Source organism: Cydia amplana, chromosome 3 (genome assembly GCF_948474715.1).
Source record: "Cydia amplana chromosome 3, ilCydAmpl1.1, whole genome shotgun sequence".
NCBI classification, from domain to species: Eukaryota; Metazoa; Arthropoda; class Insecta; order Lepidoptera; family Tortricidae; genus Cydia; species Cydia amplana.
This window is the reverse complement of record NC_086071.1, coordinates 909,013-928,376: the sequence shown is the minus strand read 5'-3', so window position 1 is coordinate 928,376 and position 19,364 is coordinate 909,013. Positions and strand designations below refer to the sequence as shown.

The following is a 19,364-nucleotide window of genomic DNA, read 5'->3' as shown; positions in this document are numbered from 1 at the left end:
CAGTGACAGAAGAGACGCCACAATGTAGATTTAAGTTATTAATGTACAATCTGACATAGGTATATGGCAAGATCGCGTCCCAAACACTGAAGTACTTCGCCGCTGCAATATATGTACCTGGCATGAAGGCGCTCATGATAAAGGGTCAGGTAAGGTAATATAAATTGTACATGTCATGATTAGATGTAAAGTAATTGTAAGTTAACAAAGTGCAGTATTTAATTGATATGAAACGACATTAAATAAATACGATGGTTGATGGACGGTCGCCAGTGTTCGGAAACCGTCGTAGACAGCCTTACCCAGTCTCTTTCCAAAGACTGATTAGTCGGGGCTGCACCGTTCAAACGGTATGAAAGTGGCACAGTTTGTTAGAAAATAATGTTATCTATCTAATACCTTTAAATGAGCAATTCTTGTTTATTTATTTATTTGTATATATATATTTCGGGGATCTCGGAAACGGCTCTAACGATTTCGATGAAATTTGGTATGTAGGAGTTTTCGGGGGCGAAAAATCGATCTAGCTAGGTCTTATCTCTGGGAAAACGCGCATTTCTGAGTTATTATATGTATTCCGAGCGAAGCTCGGTCACCCAGATATTATGACGTTATACTAACACACTTAGTAGATGACCAATTGTGGAAATGGCTAATAACAATAACTACCACAAAATTTTAATTTACGAGTATACCTTAATTGTAGGTACCTACCTATCGCCATTTGTGAATTTAATTGGTAATGAATCTGTGTTGTTTTCACACGTAAGACACAGGCTCACTGGTTAATTTTAATAGAACAAGTATCCTGTAGAACAAGTGTAAGTAGCTTACAGAGATTCTTTGTTTATGTAAGAAAAGCATTCGACTTATTAATCTGTGCAATGAGTAACGTAACCTTGTGGTTGTGACGCCACTGTCAGGGGTAACGCCTACGAATTAACAACAGTACGCTCCGCCTACTGCAAAAACTAAGGTTCTATCTTTATGATAAGTATGTAATAATACAAGAAAGAAATGTGACTGGCAAATAATCTCACTAAATCTTTCATTATAATCCTTGTTTGTTATTTGAAACAAGAAAAGAAGAAGTATTCAATTAACAAAGTAATTAAGTAGTTTTTTTCATTTGCAAATAAGTTTGATGGTAATTTTTGATTTCAACAAAGTGAAACAAACATCTTAACAAAACAAACTTTTTTGTTAATGAGTAAAGCTGACCATTAGCGACGAGACGGTCATTAAAGCAGCATGGCCGGTAATTGGCGGCGGTGGCAGGATCAGCGCCCACGGCGCTCACTCCGACGAATCAGGCCGGCGCGCGCGCACCGCCATGCGAGCAAGTGAACATCAGTGACTGAGTTATTGTGAACAGTGGAATATTGTGAAAATTCAGGTGCGTTAGGTATTATACAATACTGGAAATACGTATAAAACAAAGTGGTGTCAGCCAATAAGTTTGTTGACGTATTATTATTTGTACATTGCAATTTGAAACCTTCGCTACCTACTGTCCAGTGTTTATCAATTCGAATACTCAGGGTACCTATCAAAGTTTATTCCAGAAGCATCAGTTTATTGGGCTTAGAATTACGAGATGCGAAATCCTCTCCATTTTAAATTTAGATAGATAACGTAAACGTTTCCATAAACTGGACAAGGGACATACGGTGAACGTTAGCGAGTAGGTATTCGGAAAACTTAAAGTTATTGGCTATTAGAATGATTCTATTTCTATTTATTCTATGTTTTCGCACGCTCGTTAATATCTATTCAATCAAACAAGGTTAAGAGTTTATTTATTATTCGGAGAACCAACAGCTATCACTTGTACAATAGTTATATATGTAAATAACAGAAAGCCAATTATAGGTTCCCACCAATAGCAACAGGTCCCCCTATATTTCCCCCTATATTTCTATATTTTATTTTAGGCCCTATATTTCCATGTAATTTTGACGTTTAATCTCATGTTTAGACTTTAGGTACTCCAGATTAATCAAAACTAGTCTAGAAACGAAAGGAAAGACTAAACTAAATTATGTCTGTTTCGTAAACACAATGTAGAGCCGAGCCGTCCTATTTCGATGTCATGCCCGGTCAAAATATAAAACATATTGTGTGTGTAAACACTCGAAAGAGTCCATCACATGTGTACCGTGCAGCCCTCAGACAAGGTCGGCGAGGATGACGTCACTCACAATGATGAGGACTCGGTACAGCACGGGAAGTTGTGTCACTATGAGAGTAATTGATAAATTGTCACAAGTTAAAATGTAACAGGCACAGGCAGACGCATATCCGGTAAAGGCCTATATTTGTTTTCAAACACTGCACGAAGTCGTTTCATTGCGAATGGGTGTTTAGCAATGCAAGCGTGTAGGTTGGATAGGTACTGGAAGTGCTAGAACTGGTTTTTCTGTGAACGAAAGTCTGTTGCAAACACTACCCGAGATCGACTAGCCTAGGACAATCCGTGATATTATGAACGCGAAAGTATATAGTCCTGTCAAGTCCTGTATTAGAATGGCAGTGGAAAAATGGAAAAAAGTATTGGGAGTTGGGGACAAATCCCAAATATTATTGAACTTAAAAATATGAGTGACTATAAGACCGATATTGAACAAATCCATTTAGGTAACTAATGTTCATGCTACGTAATGAAGCGTAGGTGCAACCGAGGTCATGTCTAGCTTATTGATGGTCAGATAACTGCACAAAAACTATTGAAAAACTGAAGTTGACAGACGCGATGCGACCCGCGGCGACCTCATGTCGCATATCATCAATAAAAATCAGTTTAATCATATAAGGTACTCGTCTACTGGTCAACCTCAAATAGGTACTGTTATCTAATGTGCTCAAACTGGTCGGCAGCCTGTTTGTTAAGTTTAAAACGAAAATGTGTGAAACAACTATTAAAATATGCGTAACGAATACCATAGAGGATGTACCTAGTATGCGTATCTAAAATGTAAGCACTCTACTTTTACAACCTTTTGTATTTCCAAGTTGACCGCATGAATGCAGTCCGGTTTTCGCGTCGCGGATTATATTACTGGCGGGAAGGAAAGACGATCTGCATATTTCCATATTCAATAACTGTGGACTCTTATATACAAACATCGGCGCTAACGTTGACAAAGTGATGACGACATTCGCCTACACGTCCCGGCGTCGTTCCGCCAAGTAGGGACCTCCGGCTGACTCTTACACCTTAATGTATGCACGCCGGTCTTTCAATCAATTATCGACTTCCATATACACTCGGCGAACGGTTTCTTGAATATGGACGTAATTTGGCAGGAATTACTTATCGCCTCGTGACAACTGACCAATTGCTTGTACTGTTTTGGATGTGTCAATTAGCCCGAAAATTTGAGTTCAATATAGTTAACAGTGTTATAATAACAGTACTACTAACTACTACTAGTAAAACTAGAAAGATAACGAACATACATATTTCAAATAAGTAGTCAACATTTTTGAAAATTGTTATACTTATTAAACCCGACCTTCCTACTAACAGCATTTTAAACTATATAGATAGAGACGTTGATATCGATATAATATTGTAGCGCTCGTGTTTTAATTTCGAAAACCTGTTTACAAAATCGACTTCACCCGGGTTTGGAATAGTTTGGATATCAACGATGCAAAAAGGTGATCATGTCAAATCTCCGACGTGCGTAACAACAGCCGTGTCAGAAAGTGTTCTAGTTCATAATAAGAATAAAACAGCAAAGATCAGCAAAAACTGTTAATCACAAGTACCCGAGTCGCGCCGCGCCGGTCCAGCGGGTCGAAATAGCTCAAAGAGTATTAACGCTCTCTCGTACCTTACCTACTCCACTTCAGGGTGTCGTAAATGGAACTGCAGATTGCTCGATCTTTATGAGCCATTAAGTACTTATTATAGAGACTTAATTTGAAATAACGCCATTAATACAAGATTTCCGGTCTTACTATAAACATCATGTTTCAACTCCTTTCACATTTAAAATTGTATGCTTTTATTTGTAGTGTCAATTATATTATATACTTAGTAAAGAAAAACAAAATATTATCATGCCGCGATCAGAAAGGGATTAGAAATAACAGATTTCCATACACTTACGTCAAAATCAATATGGATTGACAGCTATCTCAATCCCTTTCTAATCGCGATTCAGTAATACCTACATACAGAGTCGTATATGGGCAAATATTTCAAAATAATAAAAATCTTTCCTTTTAATAAATAACTAGAGACTTAAAATTAATAAAAATCATTAAGTTACAGCAAACAGTAAACGACTCAACTCTCTTTTAACTGTAAAGCAAATTAAGTACGAAGATGATAAAAAGCCTCTTACATTTCCAAGTTGGTTATGCGTTTTGAAATGGAAATGTGTGGAACGGAAGGCTTTTTTCTGTTTAGTTGGCCAAGCACCGGATGTCTAGAAACGGTTACTTGCACGCCGCTGATTCTCTATTACTGTACTGACTTATATATATACATTCATTCATCATAGTAATACTCGTATAAAGATTTTGACCTCATGACAGATTGCATATCACGATTTAGACATAAACATAAAGTCGTCTTTACGCATTATGTTCCAAGAAAAGTATACGTGAAATTTTATGTTTTGTAACAGTACGGTTGTGCCTCATTAATCCTTATGATTTATTTACACGGAAACTTAAGTTAACCATAACAAATTAAACTTAATGTAAACATAATTAAGAACATTAACGTAAACTAGTTTGTTGCTACTACTAATATAAACGAAAATATTTTACTTAAACACTTAGCACAATGTTAGGGTCTATTACGATATGATTTAAGCGTTAATGTATTTTTTTTAAATAATCAATTAGTTTTATTATAAAAAAGAAAATTACACAATATTACTGTGGATGGGAATACGTGTTTTTTACTTACAAACCTGACTAAATTAATAGATATACGTGGTCAACCAAATCTTGTCAGTAAAAAAAGGCGAGAAATTCAAATTTTCTATGGGACGATATCCCTTCGCGCCTACATTTTTCAAATTTGCCGCCTTTTTCTACTGTCAAGATTTGGTTGACCAAGTATATTTTCATTTGAAGAAAATGCAACAATTACATAGGTACTTATTTAAGACGTGGCAGTAGAAAATATTTAGGTATAATGTAAAGACGAAAATATTATTTTCCTTGTAATATTTACTCTACTACTACAACTATGTACTAAGTAATCGAAAACTGAAGAGGACACTTCACTGAGTCACATTCATGACAACACGAATTAATATACTTTGTGCGGTTAGGCATATACAAATTTCAATAATAAGGATTTAGCAAAACACATACGAGTATAAGCATAATCTCCTTGCGCTCAGATCCCGATAGCATCGTTATTCGTTGGTCAAGGCAATCTAGATGCAATGAAGTTGACTCAGAGAGCTCAATATTTGCACATACATAATGTTCCATTGATATCCAAAAGCCGGTGTACCCACGCATTAATCACCGCCAGTCACAGTATCGATTCATTAGCGATCTGTGCAGTTTGCTAATCTCAAATTGTCACTTTTGAATCATAAAAATTACGTCACATATGTAGTTGACACGCATTATATCAACGAAACGCTCACTCTATCACTCTTACATATTAGTACGAGAGACAGATAGCGTTTCATTGTCGTAGCGCAAACGATCGACATATTGACTAGGCACCCAGTTCTATCGACGGTGGCTTAATCGCCAGGACTACGTTTGCAACAATAGTTAAAAAACTGGGTGCCAGTGACTGCCTTATTATTAGGCGCCACCAATGAATAGTTTTACCAGCAGAGAAAGGGAACCATCGCAGTCAAAAATATCTATTTCAGATTTTTTTAGAGCTACAACTGTTACCAAAAAGGGAAGTATAGGTATAGCTATCTGCTTGACTGATAAAGTAATATAGGAAGTCTGTAAATGTTAAATTGGCAGGCTTGCTAATTAAATAACTATAAAATCTAAACTCAAAATAATTAGGTCTCATATTTGGGATACCTAATAAATAAGTTTTGGGATAATTTGTTCGTAAAGCTCTGTATATATAGCTCATATTATGAAACATTAGCAAACAAAATCTAGTTTATTATCTGTGTTTGGTCAAGTTAGTTCATATGTTAGTTACCAGCCCAGCAAAGGCGTGGTCACGGCCATTAAACGGTAGTCAACAAGCGGACTAACGCCAGTAACGCATAGCTAACAAGACTAACGAACCACGTTTACTTACAGAGATGACTCCATCCATTTGAACTAAAACAGTAGGTATATTACGAGCACGTTTGGGACAATTTTCTCGATTAGTTACTCGCATTATAGTTGACATTTTCTGCTTTTTGGGCTTAAACCCCTAATATATTAAACAAAAGGTAATGTTTATTTTATGCAGCGGTTACGAGTACTACAGGTACTGCTACTCTATTGACTCTGTCATAAGTGAACGCGTACAAGTCCGTTTTGAAATCAATTTTACCACCCTGTTTATATGGGTCAAATTAATGTAACAGATCATTCGAAGAACAATTTTTTTGTACAAGCTACTTTGAAAATGCTCATCAAGCGTGCTTCCGAATACAAATGTGCCGTCGGAAAATGTCAACATTTCGGAAACTTAGAATTTTTTGTATACGGATCGAAATTTTCCGTTTTCCAAAATGAAACTAACTCCTTTAAAAATGTCCTGAAATTTACGGGAACATTTCCAACATTTTTGAAAATGTCCGCAACCTGCATAAACTAAATTACAGAATCGTATTGAATCACGTCCCTGCTGCAATTTGTACAAAACGTGCACTCGTTTACGCTTATTATATTAATTTAGGTGTAGGCTTTCACTTCCTCGGATGATATATCACTAAATATATCTCTGGATCTAATATGAGTAGGTATGATTATTAGCTTATATGAGCAGGTAATAGAAAGTTGCGAGTTACAGTAAATCAAACTTATTATAAATAGCAGCTACCAACGCTGCTAATAATTATAACTGACTATTTTTCTTACAGAATTTATCAAAAAATAGTTTTTTGTCAAACATTTCATTTCTGATACTTCAAGCGTTTACGCTAACTGTAGGTACTAATAGTACCCTTACCACGAGTCAATGATAGTGTCAACACTGTCTGTAACTCGTGGTATAAGGGTAGGTCGTACTGGCATCTCTCTTACTTACATATCTTTTACAAAATGTCATTAAAACTTAAAACTACAATAATTTAATTATACAAAACGTGTTACATATCTTAAAAATATTCTTCTTTAGCTTTGATACACAAACGCAAACATGTATTAAATAAATGATTATGATATGATATGATATGATATGATTAAAATTATCAACAATAAACCGCAGTAAATAAATGCCAACGTATTTTTGGGCCAACCTGTAATTTAATTTAACCTTTTCTTTCTATTCAAAATAATCTGCAGAAGCCTAATTCACATCACCAAACTCGTACGAATATTATTCAACAACGTTAGCGTCAACACTTCAGCTGCCACTGTAGGTACCTTTAGTTTTTGTTAATTCATCGAAGCAATTCCATGGCGGTTTGGAGGCGTGTTGGACAATTAGGGCGTAGCGTAGCGCACAGACCGGTAGCCGAGATAAAACCCGCTCACAGATATCGCGGAGAAACAACGGAAGAGCCTAATTGCATGTACCATTCAAGTTCTTACGTACGACGATTAACAAAGGGATCCATCAACGTGGAGAGAGTTGAACGTGTAGTAAATACACTTTTATGGTTAATTGCAACTATAAACTTACACGGATTATTCAAAAATGTACATTTACAGTATTTACACTTCGTATCCATGGATAAAAATTTGAATACTTCTCTGTTATAAACGAGCTACTTGTTATTGCCACCGAGATAGTACCAAAGAGAATAGATAGTATAGAGCAGCCATTCTCAAAGTGTGTTCCGCGGAACCCTCGGGTTCCGCGACACCCCTGCAGGGGTTCCGCAAGAATTTAGAATAATTTAGAATAATAAAATAAGCATAATTATTATGCTTATTAATAAAAAAATACACTTCAAAAAACTATTGTTTTATTGTAGGGTTCCATCAAGTATTACGCTTTCCAAAAGGGTTCCGTTAAAAAAAAAAGATTGAGAACCGCTGGTATAGAGGGGTCCTGTCATAGTAAATTTGTAAATGTGAAAAATACTATAACCCCACTGATGATAATACCATTCAGAAGGATGTCTAGCTGACACAACTGTAAAGTAAAACAGATTGCCTAAATAGCCAAACACAAGGACTCCAAATAATAGAAAAAGAAGAGATTGAATAAATTGTATAAATAAAAAGGGAAGGAAAGAAATACCTAACATATTTGTAGTAATTTTTACGAGTATTTTTCATAATACAGAATTGAACATCGTTTAGACTTGAGACATAAATCAAACAACTATGACGTGTTATATAAACACGTTGGCTAAGCAAATGAAAGTGGCTACTGATAGATAAATATCGTTTGGACTAAGTACCTACCAGCGAGCCCGTTTTATTTATTTATAGTAATAAATATCGACATATCGACGCATCTCTTAGTTATGGCGCTGCAGACGATACTTGAGAAGCTTTGATCAATCGTCACGTCAAATCAAATGGTTTACTAAAGACGAAAGTTACCGCAAGAGGATAGGAGATGGTCAAAAACCGGTAGTTATTCGCTAAATGAAATGCTATAGTCACCTTTTACATTACACTTGTTACAAGAAAGGAAAACCTTACTTACACTCCAGCCCTGTCCGATCGCCTGGAATGGTATCTATGTACTTAATAAATATTAATTTTGGTTCTTAAAACAAGCGACTTCTAAAACATAGTGAATAACTGTATGGACTCATAAGTGTTGTAGAGTAAATGAATCATGCAAATTAATTTTGAACCACCTGTGGTCATCAATTTAATTAGAAACGAAACATGACTTATAAAATCTAAACAATGCAGCAAAAAGGTCAAGTGTCGGATACCTATGGAGACACCCGTGGCTAGCATTTGTTCCATTATTGAAGGACACGTTTAAATGCTTTTGGGATTGCATAGTCCATTTCAAATGCCATTTATTACAAACGATTTAAGTAACATTTTGGCAGTAGATAGAACACATTTCTCAAGTGCTAGCAATATACTTGGCTCTAACAAATCCCATTAGCGTATTGTTATCGACTTTATCGACCGTTCACGTCATAATGCGCTGATAATCTATTCGCCTTATTGTATCTATTCATTACCATGTTTGGTTAGCAATTGTTAAGATGTTACTGAAATCCTGATAAGATAATCTCAAATCTGTATGGAACGGAGCAACTCACATTCCAAATTTAGTTGCTACGCCTCTGTGCTCTCAACAGAAGCAATACAACAACAACCAATCAACAGAAAACTGTGTCACCAAAATGATTTTTTAGCTTTTATGATATTTATTATTGTTTGTAAATAGGTATGTTAGTTTGTAACGTATTTATGGGCCTTTTAGTTGGTTGAAAATAAATTATATTTTGATTTGATTTGAATACATGTTATCAATAATTATTTAATAAACAGAAGCATGCAGCCACTTATTCCTCGCTTATTTACTTAGTCAGTTATACCTACTAGAGACACGTTTTCGTCGCGTATGCAATTACTGGCTCTGATAAGTTATTTTAAATTACCAAATTGTTCTACCGGACAGCATCAAATGATGCGTGGGCTGCGTGGCGCAGTTGTAATATTGTAAAATGATGGGTTTATTTTAAGTAGGCACTCCCTGTAAGCCCCACTTCCCTGAGAAGTCACATTATGAGAAGTGACATTATTCGTGACGAGAAATCCAATTACGATTACCATTAAATTGTGATCAAGAGCCCTAGAGAGCCCGCATGTTTATTCAATCAGAACTTTCGTCAGTTCGTCGTGGAATCATGAGCGGCTGCGCTACCACGGGAGTTATAACGAGAGAGCAATTGTTCCGAATTTCTCCTAGGCTATTAAATTAATACTACTCACGTGCCTCTCGGTTGCTACTAACGAGTAATTGGACCGATTTACGCACAACATTATGTTATTTTTTAACTATGACAAAGCACACGCAAACCTGAACCTTGAGAACAGGGGAACGAGAAAACAATTGGTAATTTTCGCTTGGACGGTTAGAAGCGGTTAATTTGGATTTTATAGCAGTATAATTGTTGTTAGTGCAGCGTTGATGAATCGATGAGATACTATGTGCTCTGTTGTTTTACAATTTGCATACTAAGCACCCACATGTGTGGTTGTAAAAGGTAAAACTTTCAATTTTAAATGGAAGTAATTTATTGTACAGTCACCATCACTCCATCAGATATATCGGAGCAGCCAAGACGCTCACAAATATCTCAAAACGCCTCTATTGTCAAGGCACTAGAGTGCGTGTTCAGATAGTTTGAGCATGTCGGCCGCCCCAATATATCTGATGGCGACTGTATATTAAAACCCCTCAAAAAAAAAACGGTGATTCACTTCTCTTATGTAATTTGTATAGGTACGTATAGTATAAAACCGTGGTAAAAGATACCAGAATGTTTTGCATAATCTTATGCTCCACGCCACGGCATTAATTCGCCACACTGGTCGGCTTTGGTAGGATAATATTTGTTTTCGGTTTTGCTGGGTTAAGTAGACAGTGATTCGGTGACTAACCATTAATCTGGGATTACGTAGTATTTCAAATATGAATACTTAAATAACATAGTACTAAAATTATAAACAAATATTACTCGTAAAAGCAGCGAGCGAGCCATGTAGTAGTAGGTACGAATTGTGTAGAGTTTTCATATTAAATTTTTCTATTGTATTTTAATTTGTTTGGTATTTATACATATTTTAAAAGAAGCAGGAGAAAATAAAATAAAACAGTACGAAGTAAAAGGCGTTTTCGCTTCAACACGCCATATGGTTCAGAATGAAGATGAAATGAAAAGTTCAAAGAGGCAATACTCGTAAGTGGCCGCTGCAAACAATACAAGTGCTCGGTCATCGGGCGATGAGGTGTTGCACATGTTTGGCCAAACGGTATTGCACTACACTTCCAGTATAGTATGTACTTTATACTGTGACTTGGTATTAGGGTTGCCAGATGGTCGGGATTTGGCGGGATTCTCCCGATTTTTAGCATGTGTTCCCGATTCCCGACAAAGTGGAAATTGTCCCGAAAAACAGCTGCACGTTATATAACAATAATTTCAAGTTCCGAACTGTCGTCAAGCGAGCGAGCGACCCGTGTCTAGCGCGTCAGCGTTATAAAAACGTCTATGTGCAGAGCAGCTGACGTAGTGCCAATAATGTAAAATATCGTTGTTTTTAATACAATTACTTTAATTTGAATGTTTTTTTTTTCCCGACTTAAGTCTCAAAATCCAGAAAATATTATATTTTTTCCCGATAATAGCGCTTTTCGATCTGGCAACCCTATAGTAACAGCACCAGTCATGGGACATTTAAGAGGAAATTTGGAGTATTTGTGATATTTCCCTGATACCGGCAAAAGTTCTACCGCTTAGCGTGTTTAAAGATGAAAATCCTATCCATCTTTTATGTTTCAGGCGTGTTATATCAAAGATACTGCAATTAGTTTCCACATAATTTACAAATTAAAACTATGCCTTTTTTCTCCAGTCATGGACACCAAAGCTCCAGTAATGGTACCCCGGTAATGGACGTGGATCCAGTAATGGGCCCCCTATAATGGACATACCCTATCAGTATAAGATATTGGAACAGGGAATAAATTTTTGGCAAAAAACTAGTTATTAGTCATATTTGGTATAAGCTTTTATGTAAGAATGTATTTTTCTTTTCACAGCCAACTAATACTCATCAAGACAATTCTAACAAACCCAAACACAATAAGGTTGCGTTTATTACAGAGTTCCCATGGCCACCTCCTGTCTCCATCATGAGATCAGGTCCATGTTATCATAATATTGCATTGTCATCCGATTTGCTTACGTATCCAAAATTTCAACTCAATCGGAAATCCGAAAGTGGCTCAAATTCAACTTCCAAGATTTGAACCACACTAACTAACAGGCATGTTAAATAAAATTTTGTAAAAACGATATTAATTTTTTCTACTCCCGTACTTTTGTCATTTAAAGGGTCGTGCACACACCTTTAAACCCCTCTCTTATAGTTGTCAAGACAAGTCTTTAGTCTATTCCCCAAAAAAGTATTTGTGCATACACGCAGTATCTTTTTGGCACTTTTACGATACTTCGTGTAATCACCACTTAAAAAATATTGTATGGAATACATTGTTGCCAACCTAATTTTAATTGTCATTTCTGCCAGATGAGTGAACCATAGACATGTTTTGGTCACATCATCATCATCATCATTAGTTTTCATCTTTATAGGGCTGTATCTCCTAAACCGTGCGTCGTAGCGCAAAAATAATCAAATTTTCGTTCCCCTTTGAATCCCGTAAGTAATATTTAAAAAACACGAAAAACAAAAAAAAAATTATAAAAAAGAAAGAAAAATGTTTATGGGTTGTATCTCCTAAACCGTGCGTAGTAGCGCAAAAATATTAAAATGTTCATTCCTCTGTAAGAAGCCCCTAATTAATATAAAAAAAACACAAAAGAGAAATAAAAAAAAAAAAAACAAAAAAAAAATTATAATGCTGTATCTCCTAAACCGTGCGTCGTAGCGCAAAAATAATAAAATGTTCATTCCTCTGTAAGAAACTCCTAATTAATATTAAAAAAAAAACACAAAAGATAAATAAATAAAAAACAAAAAAAAAAATTATAATGCTGTATCTCCTAAACCGTGCGTCGTAGCGCAAAAATAATAAAATGTTCATTCCTCTGTAAGAAACCCCTAATTAATATTATAAAAAAAAATAAAAAAAAAAACAAAACAAAACTTTATAATACTGTATCTCCTAAACCGTGCGTCGTAGCGCAATAATAATCAAATTTTCGTTTCCCTTTGAAACCCCAAAGTAATATTTAAAAAAAACACGAAAAACAAAACAAAATAAAAAAAAAGAAAGAAATGTGTATGGGTTTACATCTCCTAAACCGTGCGTCGTGGCGCAAAAATAATAAAATTTTCGTTCCCCTTAAGAATCCCACGCACTGAACAACCTATCACATTAGGACATTAAACAATCATCATCATCTATTCTTATTATTATTTCATTGCATTTCAAAGTAAGTGCTTGGTCGTAGAAAAAGTATTGTATGCAACGTTGTTTAACTGAGTCAAAAAATACTCGTGGCGTCTTTATTAACAATTTTCGGCTTCACGCCACTCGCCTTTTTTGACCCCTCTTAAACAACGGTTGCATAAAATACTATATCCGAAGTCCGAGAAGACTTCCTGACATAGTTCGTAACTACATTATACCTACTTCTGTATTATTTAAACATGAAATTACGCCATGGCAAGCATCATTATGTAAATTGTAAGTTATCCCATCATAGGAGGTATGCAGTTTTAGAGCTCCTATAATGGGATTGGGCAAAATACCATTATTTTTTATACATCTCTAGAGACACAAAATAGTGTGTTGTATACCTTATTTCATGGTAAATTCAATTAATAAAACACATTCTAGTTTACACCAAGTTATAATTAATTACAATTTAATATATGAACTCACCTCTCTTAGCGAAGTTGTTAAGAATTCTTACTAGTTATATTTTTCGGTGACACGACAACTTTTGGGTTGACGCCAATTTCTTAAAAAGTAACCGAAATTAATAAAAATTCAAACTTAAACAGCTCTATGACTCTTATTTATGGTAAAATATTGCCAGTGTTCGTAAACTACTTTTAGATACTTATTTTAGAGGATTTGTGGTTTTATGTCCCATTACCGGTTCCACGTCCATTATAGGGTCCATTACATTACTTGGTATTCGAAAAACATGAATTTAACGAGTCGAGTCCGATTTGACGCAACGGGGTTAAGGATTGAACATGAGATTAAAAGTCAATATTGTAAGCATGTCTAAGTCCAGTTTTGGTATATAAGCGTAACGCCTGAATCTAAATACGAGTAAGATTAAGTATGTTAAAGTCAGTTATTTAGTTAAATCATATTAGAAGACATTATTCAGAATTTGACGCTAAAGTTAGCTGTGAAACAAATCAAAAACATTCAACGTATTAGACTATTTATTTTATTTTATTTGTAAAAGTTTAATTGACAAAATATTAAAAACGGTAAAGATAACCGAAACTACAAGAGATGTACACTTGTGACCAATACCCGTGTGATTGTATTTGCTTTCATCAGATTCATGCGAGAGATACCTACTGCATTGTGTTCGGCGGTACACCTGCTCGTAGTCACGGCGGATAACTGACTTTTATACGATTGATTAATCGCCGAGACCGGTCCGAGAATAAAACATGCGTTAATTTGCTGGAAGTAATTCCATTTGTATTCGACCCGTTAAAGATAAAAGTATGTACCTACATGTTTTGTTCGCCGTCGATATATTTTTTAATGATAGGTGAATTGGTCTTAATTTGATAAGTCATAGTTAAGTAATTATTTTTTCACCTCAGCAGCTCGAACAAGAGTACTTTGCTACTTAAAAACAGTGACCAAAATAGCATTTTGCTCACTGAGTGAGACAAAATGAGCAAAATGCGATTTTGCTCACTGTTTTTAAGTAGCAAAGCACCCTTGTTCGAGCTGCTGAGATGAAAACTTAATTGTTGGTATATCTTAAGAAAACATGAGTGAATAGAGGTAAGTGATGAAGAAGGAATACATTTTTCGGGTTCTCTAATATGTTCTCACTGCTGAGGTGAAAAGTTTTGTGAACTACACGAGATCAAAGTTATTTACATCTCGTGCGCTTTTGAGTCCCTTACTACGCTCAAGATTCTAAATAAGTATAGAATCTTTCGCTTGCACGGGACTCAAAATAAGCACTCGAAGAAATATCAAACTTCGATCTCTTGTTGTACAAATAACTATTTTATGTTTCTGAAATAGTTTGTACACCTCCGTTAACATATAACGATTGACGTTTGCATTTTCAAGTACCTAGAAAATAGTTCATAAACAAACAAGGAATATTTCAAAAAAGTGTTAATATTTAGTGTACATTCGTTGTTAGCACATTCTACAAAAGATTATAGACGACTAACGATACCGCCTCAGAACGTCTCGGTCACTTCACATGAATGTTTGTACAACATTTTAGCATTTTTCATTAAATTTCCGTTGAATCAACAAACTAACAAACCTTTAGTAAAGACTAAATATGGCAACGTATTGCAACTATGAGAAAGTTTACCAGATGTGTCGTTTGAATTAAATTCAATTAAACAATCGATGAAACGAGCGTTTGTAATTGTAATACTAAACTATAGTGTCGAAACAGTTTAGCTCAATGAGATAATAGTTCGATCAATTATTATATGGAGCTGTGTGTGTCGTTCCAGATGCCAGTGCGTGAGGCGTGAGGCATGCCGCGCGACTCGTACGAAATGAACTCCCGGCAGTTGTCCCGCGGGAGCTCGCTCTTCGGCACCGACCCGCAGATCCAGCTCCGGACCGCCCTGCGCACCAATGACTTCCCCACCTTCAAGAAACTAGTGAGCTATGGGGCCGTCGACCTCGAATTCGTCAACCCCTACCCCGACCACAAGACCTGCCTCGAGATAGCTATAACGGAACCGAACAAGAACGAATTCGTTAAACTGTTACTTCAGCACGAAGTCCAAGTCAACAGAGTTAACGAAACCCATGCTTGTGCTCCTATACACTTCGCCGTTGAATACGGCAACATTGAAGCGCTGAAACTATTGCTGGACGACGACAGAATTGACGTCAACATCAGAAGCAAAGGAAATACGGCTTTGCTGATGGCAATAAAGAAAATAGAAGATTTAGAGGACGACCGCGAGCGAGACCTCGCCACCTACGAAGACATGATAGAGCTTCTACTAAAAGCGGGGTGCGACGCCAACGCTCCAGACCTTAAAGGAGTAACACCTGTATATTCCGCAGCAAAACAAGGGCTGGAGAGGGTCATCACTTTTATCATAGATTACGCACAAACTCCCGTCGACATTGATACATACAAAGACAGACGTGGCAAAACAGCTCGTTATTTCTTAAAAGAAGCGTTTCCGCATTTAGTTGATAAATTCGATACGGAGGTAGAAGTGATCAATGTTGACAAACTTTTCTCGTATTTAAGTCGACATGATGAAAACGGATTTATTCGCGACTTTACAAAGCTCGTTAAAAAGAATGACCATCGCCAAGCATTAGCTTCTAATAATGGAATATTCACAATGTTACAGTTTGCAACGGATAAAGGGTTGGACAGAACAGTTGAAACCTTGCTTAACGCGGGCGCAGACCCTAATGCCACGTGTGCGAGTGAGACCATGAGACCCGTAGCACTCGCTTGCAAAAATGGCTACTGTAAGATTCTGAAAATGTTTGTCGACAACGAATCTACCTTATTTGAACCAGTCAACGGCGAGTCATTAGTACAAATCACGGTAAAAGGAATGAGGTCGTATTCAAACAATCCAAAAGCAGATTTTAACGGATGTTTGGAACTATTACTTAAAAATCCTAAAATTAACATAAACGTCAACTATGCAGATAATAAAAACAACACGGCACTCCATTACGCCGCCAGGAATGGCGATAACGAGACAGTGTTGGAGCTGCTGCGGCACGGGGCGTGCGTCGGCCTGCGCAACGCTTTCGACGAACCGCCTCTAGCGGACATCAACGCCAAAACCCTGGAAACATACCTGGACGAATGCATCACAACCAACGGGGAACGACCGAGCGACGACGACTTCGAAATTCATATGAAATACAGTTTCTTAGTGTACCCTAACAATTCTGTAGAAAACGAACTCTGTAAAGTTCCTTTAATCGATGCATCAAACAATAACGTGAAAGAGTGTGACGCCATCCTGGCCCCCGAAACAGATGCTCTCCTTTACATGACGAGAAACGAAGAACTGAGGCCGCTGCTTAAGCATCCAGTTATAACCAGTTTTCTCTACTTGAAGTGGCAAAGAATAAGCTGCCTTTTCTACGCTAACATAACTTTTTATTCTCTTCTATGGTTGTGCTTGATTCTCTATATCATACTAGGATATGGTGCGGAGAAAAAACAATCCGGTTCCATTGAAGTATTAAACGTCGTTACACATGTCGGCGCGGCTGTTGGATTGATACTTTTAATCATACGAGAATTATTTCAATTGTTAGTATCTCCCTCAAGATATTTGCAAAGCATGGAGAACTGGATGGAAATCTTTCTGATATTTGTTACAGCGGTGATCGTGTGCGATAACTCCGCCGCAGAATCAACGAAGCAACAACTCTCCGCTGTAGCTATCTTATTGTCGTCTGCCGAATTGGTCCTTCTAATCGGCCAGTTTCCGACGCTATCAACGAACATTGTCATGCTTAAGACAGTATCTTGGAATTTTTTCAAGTTTTTACTTTGGTACTGCATTTTGATTATTGCGTTTGCATTGAGTTTTTACACATTATTCAGGAACGAGGTGAAAGACGAAGACACAGTAGCACCCGACCCAAACAAAACTGGCCAAGAAGACGATTTCTTCGAAGATCCAGGAAGATCTCTGTTTAAAACTATTGTCATGTTGACAGGAGAGTTTGACGCGGGTTCCATTAAATTCGGCCAATTCCCAGTAACCAGCCATATTATATTCATGGTTTTTGTATTCATGATTCCAATTGTTCTATTTAACTTACTCAACGGTTTAGCCGTGAGTGACACACAAGAAATTAGAGCGGATGCCGAACTAGTAGGTCACGTTTCTAGAGTCAGATTAATATCTTACTTTGAGAGCGTGCTCATCGGAAACACCAGGCCATACTCTAAGCCGTCCGCCTGCTTAGCTTGTCTGCCCGCCTGGATGCAGGATCTAAGTATAATAACGCCAAAGACACTATGCATGAGACCTTTTGCAAAACGTATATCTTTATTCCCGCACTTTTTGCCAAAATATAGGATACTGGTAAAGCCGAACAAAGATAATATAATTGAGATACCGCACGCAGAGTCACTCGGGAAAATCGGTGATGACTATGAAGACATAGAGGGTGGCGGTTGCTGTCTCGAGAGATGCCAGAACTACAGACTCGATAGGAAGATTGTGAAAAACGCTAAGATTGTGATAAGTAAGAAAAATGATGTCTCAGAAATTGATGTACTGAAAAGTAAAATAGATGAGCTACACAAATTGCTGAAAGAATCGTTGCAAAAACGCTAGTAATTGTAACTTTAGTACGTAACCATATTCGCTGTAAGTTAAGAAGTGAATTTTGACAGTAAGTATTTAACTTATTTACTGATAGCCTTAGTGACATGTATATAAGGGTCAATTCATAACTGTCAAACCTGACTTCTTAGCTGCGTTAGACTATAGCACAACTATAGCTTCACATGAAATACCTAACAAACAGCATAGTTTTTGTAAGCTTATATATCTTGTATTAAGTTTATAATTGTATTGCCTAATAGAGTATATTATATTTAAGAGCTTGCTATATTTGTATTTTTATAAAACGACAGTGTCTTTAACAGTATAATGTAACTTTACGAATCTCATATTTAAGCTGCCTTCCACTAAGAATAAAAAAATAAAATAAAATATAATCTATCAAGTTTTACCTTTTTTTATACACCTAATAATCTATATCTTGATCCAACTAAAAACTGGTCAGTAAATATTTATTATAAATACGTAATCATTTTGAATCTGTATTTGTTATTTTTGCTAAAATCATATTCAAATAACAATATTTGAAATGAAAAAGACCGTAAGACGGACACGTGACCTGATCGAAAAACTGTTACAATGTCATTGAGTTTTTCTTTATTGATTTAAATGCCATCTAGTGAGCTTCCCTCTAACTGGTAATAATATAACTCGAGTACTAACAGTGATGTGCTTAGGGGTTTCAAGTAATGCGACGAAATAACGCTAGATGGCGTTAACCTCAATTATACATAGTGCTGCAGACATTTTGCACTAGTCATTGAGTTTTTACTTCTGCCGGCACTCCCGGAGTGCAACCCGTTGTTTTTTTTACTATTTTAGTACGTACAAACAGCAACTGTCCATCGGTAGACCTTAAGGCTTCGTCACACAGGCGCGTTTTCCGGGCGCGGCGTGAGCGAGGCGCGCCGCTTTTACATACAAAATGCTCACGCCCCGCCCGGAAAACGCGCCTGTGTGACGAAGCCTTTATGCCTTTAGTAACGAGGTTTACGAACTGTCAGTTAACAGTGTGGGCGATGGTACAAATAAAGAACATCACGATT

The 19,364-nt window shown here is 36.6% G+C and overlaps 2 protein-coding genes across 2 annotated transcripts in view; one reads left to right on the top strand and one right to left on the bottom strand.

Annotated features, from left to right (window-relative positions):
* Positions 1-19,364, bottom strand: part of LOC134662340 (gamma-tubulin complex component 2 homolog) — a 40,796-nt gene that overhangs the window by 8,715 nt on the left and 12,717 nt on the right. The gene's annotated exons all lie outside the window — the stretch shown is intronic.
* Positions 1,240-18,333, top strand: LOC134662331 (transient receptor potential cation channel protein painless). The gene is made up of 2 exons (XM_063518518.1): positions 1,240-1,396; positions 15,475-18,333. The coding sequence occupies exon 2, from the start codon at positions 15,499-15,501 to the stop codon at positions 18,307-18,309; it is 2,811 nt and encodes a 936-aa protein (XP_063374588.1). The 5' UTR covers positions 1,240-1,396; positions 15,475-15,498; the 3' UTR covers positions 18,310-18,333.

Coding starts and splice junctions, on each gene's coding strand:
- LOC134662331 (XM_063518518.1), top strand. CDS start 15,499: ATGCCGCGCGACTCGTACGAAATGAACTCCCGGCAGTTGTCCCGCGGG.